General features: G+C 38.0%; 1 protein-coding gene across 1 annotated transcript in view; it reads left to right on the top strand.

Annotated features, from left to right (window-relative positions):
• The window catches only part of nrg1 (neuregulin 1), a 44484-nt gene that overhangs the window by 21744 nt on the left and 10383 nt on the right, over positions 1-12357 (top strand). Inside the window, exons 5-7 of the mRNA XM_040158010.1 lie at positions 7015-7117; positions 8185-8338; positions 8440-8561. Coding sequence (XP_040013944.1) covers positions 7015-7117; positions 8185-8338; positions 8440-8561 — 379 coding nt within the window. The remainder of the gene's footprint in view (positions 1-7014; positions 7118-8184; positions 8339-8439; positions 8562-12357) is intronic.

Genomic DNA, 12357 nt, shown 5'->3' with positions numbered 1-12357 from the left:
CTTAGAGTAGACTGGTGAAAGGAGGCAATGACTTCTTCGGGGCTTGGATGTTTCAAAAACCTTAATTGGACCAGACACCATATTTTCTGGATTCAAGTTGAACTCACACCTCAGAAACCTTAAATTGGGATGTGGAGTTTTAGCAAATCAAAATCTCAGCTGTGAAAGAAGCTGCAAAGGCTGCCCAGAGTGTCTTCAGCAATATAAGGTAGTTGCTGACCACAAGTGGGGGGACAGGTGAGAAGGAAACTCCTACACCCGTCACACACAGTGTGGGTCCAGGGACCAAGATGCAACATTGTTGGATCTCAACCACAGAGATTCCATTCCTGTGGCTTACTGGGGATCTCAACCTGGGCAAAACTGAGCTTGTATTCCTTCAAGGAAAAGCATGCTTGCACCAAGACTGATCATCAACATTGACAGTACTGTTGACAGATCCACAGATGGTGAGTAAACCTGGATGTGAGATTGGAAGACAAACTGTCATCCTCTGCAAACACTGCAGCCATGGTTCTCTCCTGTAGATGCCTCATGCACAACATCTGAAGAACCTGCTTCCTCACTAGGGAGGTGGCCCAGGTGCTTATCCAGGTGTGTGGCAACTCCGTCCTTGATAACTGCTATTCCCTCTTCCTGGAAGACCATGTATCTGCCAAATTCCAGAATAACCATGTGCCTTTCTGCCTGTCCTCATTAATGTACTGAATTTGCTCATTTGTCATGGAGATGGCTCACATGTCATCAGTGACCTTGAAGTGTGGAAGATGATCATGTGATATCTGCAGTTGTCTTATATTTGTGGTGAAGCTCTCACCTCTGTCTCTGTTCAAAGATAGTCTTTGGATGTGGATCGCCTCCTTGAGCTGCCCACTAACTTGTGGTCAGTGACTTTTGACCTGTTCCTAGTGAATGCAGAGAGCAGTTTTGGTCTTTTAGACAAAAGTGGGCAAGCTTTTTACAGTCCCAAAAGTAATGTAAAGGTGATGGGAAATACTCATCAGGTTTACATGTGTTTTGTGGATCTGTAAAATTACAGTTTGATATGTATGCACAATATGTGTCACAGTTATGAATGACATGCAGTATCTCATATTCTCTTTTTATGAGGAAGGGCTGTGCAATGAAAAGGAATGAAAAAATCGACGGAGCTGTGAAATATGTAGATTTGTGCTGTTGTGAGCACAAGTATTTGAAAGATTTTCAATTTTTATTATATTCTCATTAAAAAACGTACAGATAAATTTTAATCGATTTTCACTTGCATTCTTTGTTCCCACACAGCCAAATGTTGAGAAAAAACAAGTTGCTTTTCATTGCTTTAGAAACAACCCACACAGTATAAGTATTTTTCTGATGTGGTACTCCTGTCAGCATGGTTACAAACTACAGTTAACGTAAGGATTATGCTAAGGGACCAAAACGACTTGGTGATCATGGTTTAGGTTTAAAAAACTACTTTGTCAAGGTTTTAAGCATCTGCATTTTTCTGTTGAGGAAAGTCACATTTCAAAGTCTTGATCTGTTGCATAGCAAAAGCAAGACAGCGCTCATTGTGAAAAAATATATGAGCGTGGTTGAGATCAGAGCAGCAGGGGGAAGGAGTGTTGCAGTATCCTTCACTTTCTAGCTGTCCAGTATGACTACTGTTAAATCTCAGTGTATGTTCTGCAAATGTTTTACAATCCAATTTTTACTCTAAATGTTGTATTATTGATTTTTTTTAAACAATCAAAATGAACGCTGAAAATTTCTCAGAATTTTTTGAGTTGGTAAACTGAAAATTGTAAGGCCTAAATATGTTTTGGGAATGGTGCATGATTATCACAGCATGCTTAATTTAGAGTGTTGATTGTTGAGTGTATCCCTACCCCACTAACAACTGTCTACTGACTGTGTGGCAGGACAGTCTAGAAATACAAGCACACTGATATAAGTGCATGCATCAAGCCACATCGCTGCAGTAGTAGTACCTTAAAATGGAATTGATGTTGTGATAGGAATACATAAGGTCATCAGTATGTTAAAGGTACAGGAAACTCAAAATTGTGAATGTGTAAGTAACACTTAGAAATGTCATCCATTGCTGTTAAATCCATCTGTTGTTTCTTTTAACTTTAATTTTATTATTTTAATTTCCTGTTTCAAATCCTCAGTTTTAAAACAGGTTGTCAAAAAGAACGTTTTGTATCAGTCTCTGACACACAATTTCTGATACTAAACAAACAGTAGAGGAAGCAGGGGCTCTGTTGTTCGACTATTGTAAGGCCTGGCAATAACTGAGTTTTTTCAAACTTAAAAATGAAATAAAAGCACTGTAATTGTATAGATAAAATGTAGTGTATGTTTTACACTTTTGCATCTGTAGCTTTTGGCAGAGTTGTACAGTTGTGCAGAGTTGACATTGCTAAAATAATTTCTCTCTCTGCCTCTAAGGTGGTGAAAGTCAGTGTGTGGGTGTCAGGGTAGTGGATGGCTGTGTAGCATGTCTGGCTTTCACTGAGGAGACTGGAGTTTGAGCTCCATCAAAGACCTGCAATTAACATCGTATATTGAAGAAGGCATGAATTTCAAAAAAGCTGACATTGGATGTAAATATACTTAATTCAATGTAATCTGGGGTTTTATCAGATTGGTCCAATCGATGATCAACACTCTTGTCTTGCAATATGGTTGCAAATTAAGTGAAACAGTGAGGTTGTTTTGTCATTTATTGGGTTGTTTATGTACAGTATATGATGGCTAAAACTTACAGTTTAGGGTTGTGAGATTCCCGGGTTACCTTTACAATGTGTACAGTGTGTATGTATGTACGTGTATTAACATAGCAACCCATGCCCCTTGGCTTTGTTGTTCCCTATTTTATTTGCATCTAATAGAAATGCACATACCATCCCGGTGTCTGTAAAATCTTTGGGAAAAGTCAGGGTAAACTGGTGATTTTTAGGTGTTATTTGTTTTCTGTACCTTTAGGATAGATTTGAGACACTTAATGTTTATACAATTATACACTCACCAAGTACTTTATTAGGACCGCCTGTTGTACAATCCAATCAGCCAATCATGCGGCAGCAGTGCAGTGCATAAATTCCTGCAGATACAAGTCAGGAGCCTCAGTTAATGTTCGCGACAAACATCAGAATAGGAAAAAAATGTGATCTCAATGACTTTGACCGTGGCAGGATTGTTGGTGCCAGGCTGGTTTGTGTGTTTCTAAAAGTCTCTAGAGTTTACTCAGAATGGTGTGAAAAACAAAAAACATAGAACTAGGAGCAGCAGTTCTGTGGATGGAAACGCCTTTTTGATGAGAGAGGTGGAATGGGCCAAACTGGTTGGTGCTAACAGTAACTCTGATAACCACTCTACACAGCAGATGACAATGTCGGGTTCCACTCCTGTCAGCCAAGAGAAGTCCTTTTCACCTCAGCCACGTTAACAAGGCTAACTTGATTAAATTATCATCAGTTGGAGAAATCCAAGAAAACATCAAATAGCATTAAAGAACTGAAGAACAGAGCGCCAGTAGTGCAATATTATCTTCTAATACTGTGCATATATCAGCAAGTACAATTTTAGTTTTCATATAGTCTTTGTGTGTAAAATCGCTGAAGTAAAAATGAGCGTGCTGTCAGACGCGCAGAGCGCACTGGAGACACCGCGTTGGATGCCACACCCACTGCCTTCTACGCCCGCCTGCATTCATAATCAACAGTGACAATGACAGAAACACCTATATGCTGGATTTTGGAGTTACAGTATTTATTTTGTTTTATAGATATTTGGTTTGTGATTTCATCAGCTATATACGTGTCTATAGCCTATAGATGCTAAACAAATACCAAGAGGTGAGCTTCAGTGTCTCGGTGCCTCTGCTGGTTGGTCCATACTCGTACAAGGCACCCACCTCCATTTCTGATCATTTTGTTCAATATCGGAAACTGTCCTGTTTGTTGCATTAACAGCTGCTGCAGCCATCAGCCCTCAAACTTTGTGTTGTTTGCAAACACTCCCTCCATTATCCACAGGAACAATATGTGTATCAGTATTCGTGAGGGATTTGCATTGACCATTTATGGTTAATTGTGGGAGTATTTGGAACATGAGGCTTGCCAAAGCGCGTACATTTTCATGTTGATTGTGATTTATAAAGGGAAATTGCATGGAGGCGTGTGTGCACAGTTTTATAAATCTGATTACTTTTTTGCGTGCGCCATTTTTGGCTTTTGTGTGCATGTAAACTTTTATTATGGATCCTATGCACTGTTTTATAAATGAGGCCGCAGATCTGAACCCAGTAGAACACCTCTGGGATGTGGTAGAAGGGGAGATTTGCAGCAGGAATGTGCCGCTCACAAATCTGCAGAAATTATGTGATGCAATCGTGTCAACATGGTACAGAATCTCATAAGAATGTGTCCAACATCTTGTGGAATCCAGGCCACAAAGAACTGAGGCTGTTTGAGAGCAAAGGGAGGCTCTAACTGGTGTTAGTATGAAGTACCTAATAAAGTGCACGCTGAGTGTAGAGGGTCTGCAGTGTTTAAGTTTGTGTATATTGACAGTGTATACGTTTGTGTATAATGACTTTCGGTAGTTTGTTACCCTTAATCCATTGCAAAAATCTCACTACATCTCTTTTAGATTAAAAGAACGTGAGAAATACAAATACTACCTCATCCGTAAAATCCAACTTTCTGCACTGACAAAACATTTTGGGATTGAATTTATGGGTATGGATTGTTCCTTCCTCCTAGTTTGCAGATGTAAGACTATAAACTAAAACCCCACTAAACCTAGTTTTTTCTTGCCAGATGAAGGGATCATACAGCCTTGACTACTACAAATATCTATCTATCTATCTATATATATATAGATAGATAGATATACAAAATGACACCTGTGATTTCTAATGTCGCATGTATCATTTTGTTTAAATTAAACAGTCTAAATGCTGATGATTTATCTGAGTACACCATGAAATCCGGAGAGGCTGTACATTCCTGGTGCTGTATGTTAACATCCCTTCAGCTCTCCGTCCCTGCATTTTCTGTTGCAACCAGTGTTCAGCATGACACATAGAGCACTGCCATCTGCCTTCCTGTTTCCACCTCCACCAGATGTGCTATATGTTTCTAGCTGTTCCTTATATCCCTTCTTCTTCATGGCAGCTCTGTAGTTTCTTCCTCCACTCATCACAAGGTCATCTTCTATCAGATAAAATGTGTAAAAATGTGCTAACATGTATACTATCAACCTGCCATAAGCAATGCAAGAGCAGTACATTAAAGGATGTAGGGCTTTGCCATAAGAACTCGCCTGCATGATGCAGTTACTGTAGGTTCTGTTCCTCCATAAAAAGCCTAAGAGCATTTTAGTTAGACTGTGGGTTTTTAACTGGAATTCACAGTAACTATTGAATGTTTCATTTGAAAAAAACTATTTGGTATGCAATATGCAAATAAGCATTGTTATGAATAGCATGTGTCACAATATACAAAATACCATTATTTAATATTATCCTGCTGAAATACAATTGGAAAACAGGACTTCCAAAATGCCCAGGGAGAATAAAAAAGGATAGAAACTAAATTTAATAAATGACAGAGCAAAGGCAAACATAACTCACTGAAATATGTAGGTGAAATATGAAATATGTGTCAAGCTCTCATGAACAATAGAGGAGAATTCTAGAACAAGAAAAGTAAAGGAAAACAGGCCAGAGGATGTTAGCTCAGAGAGAGAAGAGATCATGTGATGTCAAAGTCATCAACATTATACTGTTTTGAAATGAGTGTAATGTTTTCCATGCAGGCATATCTACAGTATATTCTTACGGTGACCCACTTAAGTTAACTCAGGGTTGTTCTCCTAAGAGAAAGCACCACTGTCTCCTCCATTGTCAGATATGAGTACTTCTTTGACTGGTGCGCCATCTCTGAATATGCTTTTTAGGACAATGCAGGAAGCAGAGTGGAGAGCTGGATTTGGTCTGTTGTATGTTAGAACCATTTCTCTCCGATTGCTGACTAGAGCCCTGTCCACACAGGATTTATGAGGCCAATACCAATATCGAATTTTAAGAGTTAAAAATATGTGATGTCAGTTTATCAGCTGATTATCCTTTTTTAATATAAAGACACATCTTACACAAACAGTTTTGATAAGGATCTCCCTAAATTTGGTTTTTAAAGACTTGTGACGAATACATGTAAAGTAGACACTGTTTCTAAATTACCTCAAACATATCTTGTTACTTATATGCTGACATATACACCAACACAAATGTACCTGCAATTAACTACATAAGTTATACATTAAACTTATCCTGTGCAATGTAAGTGGTTGGTCTCTCAGTCAGAGCATGTAAACAGAACACCTTATCTGATCATTATATTAAAGGGACACTCCGCTGGTTATGAAAAAAGCCGTATAATGTTTCCTAAGAAATGTAAGAAACGCCAAGTCTGAGAAAATAATCCTGATTTAAGAGACTGTCAAGAGTTGAGATGCATTGTACAAAGTGTAGGATCCAGTATTTTTGGGGCTCGACCCACACAAGGGACTAAAATTCAGGATATGTCAGTGTCTGCTGCTCCGATTATGACCAATCTTTTTAAAACTGCCCCAAGTCTACCAACTTTATGGAAGTGCGATACTAAATTGCTGGAGTACTGCTTTAAGCACTCATGCAAATGCTTTGGTCAGTCAGACTGACAACATTTAGAAGTAAAGAATAAGCCTAAGTAACCACAGACAGTCATAATTACCATGTTTGGCCAAAGGGGTGCCACTGTGTCTCCCAGCCCAGAGGGTTAGATTTCAATCATATCAACAGTAGTAAACCTCTAATACAACAGTGCATTGGACTGTTGGTTTCTGTAAATGTAATAACCCCATTACAGAGCCCTTTCTTACTTTTTGGGTTTATGGTTGGAATGGTCTTTTTGTATGTGTTTGTGTGTGTATGTGTGTGTTGTAGAACAAGTTTTAAGAGTGGACTGTCCTCTTTTTCAGAAGCTGAGGAGCTGTATCAGAAACGTATTTTAACAATAACAGGAATCTGCATTGCACTCCTAGTCGTTGGAATCATGTGTGTGGTTGCCTACTGCAAAACAAAGTAATTCATGTCACATTTTTATGTTTAATTTATAACTTAAAGGTACACTCCCTGATTTTATTACAGCATCCAATAGTGCCCCTAAATCACCCCCATCACCCCCACTGTGAACTGTGTTGTGTTTCAAAATATAAATAGTAAGTAAAGTAAGTAAAACATTTTTAATTAGCATTTTTCAAAAGCTGGGTTACATACTACATACCAAAGAAAAGACAACCACAGAAAAGCATGTGTGGGAAATATTTAGATCAAGGCACGGATAAAGGATCTTTAAGAAAAAATAGGTACTAGGGTGAAATTTAAAATACTCAGCACAGTTTGCTGACCTGATCCTCAGAGGGAGGCCTTTCCATAACCTGGGAGCGGGGACAAGAAAAGCTTGAACAAGTAGGAGACTTTGTTCTGCCCACCTGAGAGGCCTAACAGGAAGCAGTGTAGAGAAGCTAGTCCTGGGGTATTATGACTTTTGAGTCTTATGACTGAGATGAGAAGTCTTGATTAGTAATTGCTCAGCAGAACTTTGAACTAATTGTAGTTGTGCCAGAAATTCTTGGCTTAAACATTAATACAGGTCATTACAGTAACTTTTGGAATGTTAATATGGCACATAGTTTGGCAACTTTTGTGATCAGAAATGACAGGACTGGATAACTGAACTAATTTTCTTGTCAAAGTTTAACTGGGTATCAAAAATGACCCAGAGATTTCTGGAAACCGACTTTTAATTTGTAGCCAGGTGGCCTGACGTAACATTTCAAATGTTTGACTGGGGTAAAGACTGCAGTGATGTAGCTTCAGAAGATACAGCCTTGCCAAATGAGCTGAGAGAAGTTTGGGGATTTGGTGGTGCTATTGGATGCAGTAACAATATTATGAAGTGTATTTTGTACTGACCTCCATACATTAAAAAAATATTAATTACCATTACTACAGTCAAGCCATTATAACATTAGATGAAATTTGGGGTAAATGTGTCCCTTTTGGTACATTTGGAACTCTCCCCTCAGATATATTGTCCAGTTGTGGTCTGGGCTCCCTCACAATCTAGTTTGTTTCTTCACAAACAGGAAGCAGAGGAAGAAGCTCCATGACCGTCTGAGGCAGAGCCTAAGGAATAAGAGGAACAATAATACCAGTACTGGTATTGGCCCCAAGCTGGCAAGCTCAGCCAGAGGACGTCAGAATTCTAACTTGCCTCTTCAAGATTTGCAGCTTATCAATGTATGCTGTTACTTGTTGGTATAAAATAAAAGGCATCAAAACCTGTTGAATCTCTACATTCACGTCCGTTGTCAATCTGTTTTCTGCTCCTCTTTTTATAGCAATGTAATGGGATGACTATGCAGCATGCAGCTGAGAAGGAGACAGAAACCACCTTCTCCACAAGCAAATACGTATTATCTGCGCATGAACCCACAACACTCACCCACATCTCCAGCCAAAGGTAAGGAAGGAATTTAAATATATTTTGTCAGTTTGGTAAATTAAATTTGTTTTGGTTTTAATCAGTTAGACATTGGTCTGAGTCGGGAACGTGATGTAACATGGATAGCTCAGGTGGCAGCCATTAAATGATGGTCATCATTGGCTGTCCAAAACTAAAGTAATTCCACTTGTTTTTGATGCAGTTTCAGTGTTTAATCTTGTAGTGTTTCCTGCTGCCAGAGAACACTGTTCAGGACAGAGGTGTCTCTGGTGAGTAGCGCTCAGAATATTCCTACGCCACTAGAAAGTGAATTTATGCAACCTCATGGCCTTCTAATTATGAGTTCCATAACTGGTCACCTTATTTGATTAATTCTCTTACATTAAAGTTTATATACTCCCAACTTGCTGTACGTGGCAAAGGGCTCTTGAGACAAGGGAGGAACTGAAAAAAAAAATCATCCACATGTATGAGAAATAAAAATGGGTTTTAAACAGCATTAAAGATTTAACTAGGCTGCCTAACACCAAAAAAAGTGGCTCAAAAAAACGGAAAATCAGTCACTTAAAATTGACATCTAATTTAAATTGAAGCTGTGAATAACAAGCTACCTTGAGGCTTGGCACACAAACCTAGATTAAATTTTATTTCCTATACTCAGTGGTTACTACAATAGCCTACAATAGCAGACTATCAATACATATGATACAGTGTGAATAATGTTCATTTTAATACATTAAGGATTCAGAGTTCAAGCCACAAAAAATATTATGGAGATTACACTTTACTTCAAATCTGGAAAAGATGCTAATTATCGCACACACAAAAACACTGACATGTACACACATGTTTCCTATTCATTAATCTCCAAGAATTTAGAATATACTGTTACAAACATTTTGCTAAGTAATGTTGGTTTTTCAAGTCTTGTGTCCATGTGACAGCTGGAGCGGAGATAGTGCTGTGTTGCTGAAAACTGACATTTTTTGGGGGGTTTGAGTGGGCTAAGTTTTTGAGACAAAGAATGAGCATGGCTTGGAAAGTTACTAATATTGATCTTCTTTTTAAACAGCCTCTTTGAGTTGGGTGTACTGGAAGTAGGAGTGAAGTAGTATAATGTATTTTTCTGTTATTTGGTCAGTAACGGGCCACCTGTTAATCGACAATAGACTTGGCTTGGACAATAATTGTCTAGTTACTCAATATTGGAAAAGTTTCAAAGGTTTATTTTATTGTTGATTAAGCGCTTAATGCATGGGTGTCTTTTCAAACACATATGTTGGGGTTGTTTGTGACCGAGGACTTATATAAGATAGATGAAGCCATCTATTAAGATCATATTGCTTGTAACCTTTTCAGAACATACTATTAACAATAATAAACACACTAAATTGTATACATATAAAAAATATATAAATTTGATCATTGATGACTTTTTTTACAATCATTCATAGACAACACAAAACTGTGGGTTTTTTTTGAAAAATGAATTAATATTTCTGATCATAGACTGTTTAGGCTGTTGTAACTTCTCATAGACTGGCACTTCCCGAACCCAGATTAGTCAGCACAGTAAAAAAGTAAAAAACTAACACTCCTACATACCTTGGGACTCTAGCATTCTAAACTTTTTAGAGAAACACATTAGACAAACAATACTTTTTATCATCTCTGACCTTCTGACTCCTGAACATTGTTAAAGACAAATATTTTGATGAATTCCAGGGCGCTGAGTTCTTAATTTGAATGAAAAAACTGAGTTAGACAGCGTGTATTATAGTCCTGGTTTGCTAAAATCCTGAGGTATGCATTTAAGGGTTAAAAACATGGGGTTGTGCCTGATTGCAGTGAGGGCAGAAGGTGATGGGATATCGTGAAATATCAGTGCATTTCCACCTTGCAGTTAAAGTGGTGTTTATGGCATAATGTGTGAAGCAAATGTTATATTGACTGAGTGACTGACTGACTGATTGAATGAGTGACAAAGTTACACCATTGGTCAGCCAAATGCCATGTGACTGAGTACTTAGGTTACAACATTGGTCGGCCGGCTGAGTGTTGGAGTGTCCCCATTGGTTGTTGCTCTTTCAAAATGAATGGGTGCAAGCAGTTTCTATTGCATCATCATGGGAGTGTTTATAGGCAGTGATGATAATTTAACGCCTTTGTCACAAGATTTAGCTACTTTCCACACCTGATACAGACTTGAATGAGCTTCCCACTTCCTCTTTGAGTGTTTTACAAGTAAATATAGCTGAAATCAAAGCCAACTGTTGACTTTAACTTATGTGTATGGTGGTTTTGTCAAGCGAAGTTGCAGTTATAAAATCAGGATTTTAGCAGTGCAGAGCCGCAGCTTGGAAATCGATTGGAAGTGACTAGTGGTTAACATGTAGTCTTAATGGGCCGCATTTTAGTCACTATTTCATGCTTTTTCCATTGTCTGACAACATAAACAGAAAAAACATGTAAATGAGAACAGCTTTATTGGGAACTTGACTGTGTTAAATCACTTTATATGTGAGCACAGACAGTAGGAAAAGAGCAAATAGATAAAGGGCAGTCAAGCCACATACCAGGTTTTGACCTAATCTTGTTTTATGTTATATTCATTTTGACTGATGTTATTCCATAGTACCTGATAGGGATATTGTTAGTTTGCTCTATCTAGAAAAATTGAATAGGGTTAACCAAAATATACATGATATAGCCTGAAAATGTATCATTCTGGGATTATGAATGGTTCGCATGTCTTCAAAAAGCTAGCAGCTGCTATTAAGTCTTTCATATGATTGGGTAATGCAGGTTTAAGTATGACACCAAATAAAACAGGATTTGCAGATGGTTTGATAGAAATTGAGATAATTTGTGAAATGTTTTTAGATACATCCAACCAAAAATTGTGCAAAGAGGGGCATGTCCAAAACATATGAATATAGGTAACAGAAGGCTGACAGAAGACCTCTGTCACAGACAGGGTCAACATCCTTATACATCTTTGACAACTTCACCTTAGTTAAATGATACCGGTGAAGAATTTTAATTTAGCTGGTTCTTCCAACAACTTAACAGAGTCAGGTTCTAACTTAGGAATGTTGAGAGAACTGAAGAAGTGATCAAAGGCAGAGAAGCCAGTAGCATTTTTGGAGGATTATAGAGAGTTCTTTCCCTAACCTTCACCAAATGCTGTGAGTGCCAAAACATAACCATTAAACAGTTTAAAAATGCTGTAGTCACTACAAGTGGATACTGAAGATCCGACATTTTGGTGCAAAACAAATATAAGTACATTATCACATATCCTCACTAAATTATTCAAAAACGTAATCTGATGTGTATTATGTTTCCTTCAAAACATATTTGCTGTTGCCAATAGTTTATAAATTTAATTTCTAGGAGACAGGGATGTCTCTCAAGGTTGGCTTTGAGGTTTTGTTTAAACATGTCATTTGGATTTCATGATACATGAATTTCCACTTTTCTTTTATGGATTTAACTGCACATTTGAGGATTTGGTCCCTGGCCTCAACATCCCAGTTGGTGTTGGACAGAGGGAGAATCTTGGATTCTTGGGTGAAGCCTGACATACTGATGGATTTGATCAGATTGTGGACTGACAGATGAGGGTCCATAAGGTACTACAGTTACGTCCATAATAATTTGGATAGTCAAACAATTTTCAGAATTTTGGATTTGAAACAAACGAATCAAGATTTGTAGACTTTCATTTGTAATTCAAATGGTTTCACAAACATATCACACTAACCAATGTAGGAATTACAGTCATTTCTATACGTAGCCCCTAATGTTCAGA

Source organism: Xiphias gladius, chromosome 20, assembly GCF_016859285.1.
Source record: "Xiphias gladius isolate SHS-SW01 ecotype Sanya breed wild chromosome 20, ASM1685928v1, whole genome shotgun sequence".
NCBI classification, from domain to species: domain Eukaryota; kingdom Metazoa; phylum Chordata; class Actinopteri; order Istiophoriformes; family Xiphiidae; genus Xiphias; species Xiphias gladius.
This window is presented reverse-complemented; position numbering and strand designations above follow the sequence as displayed.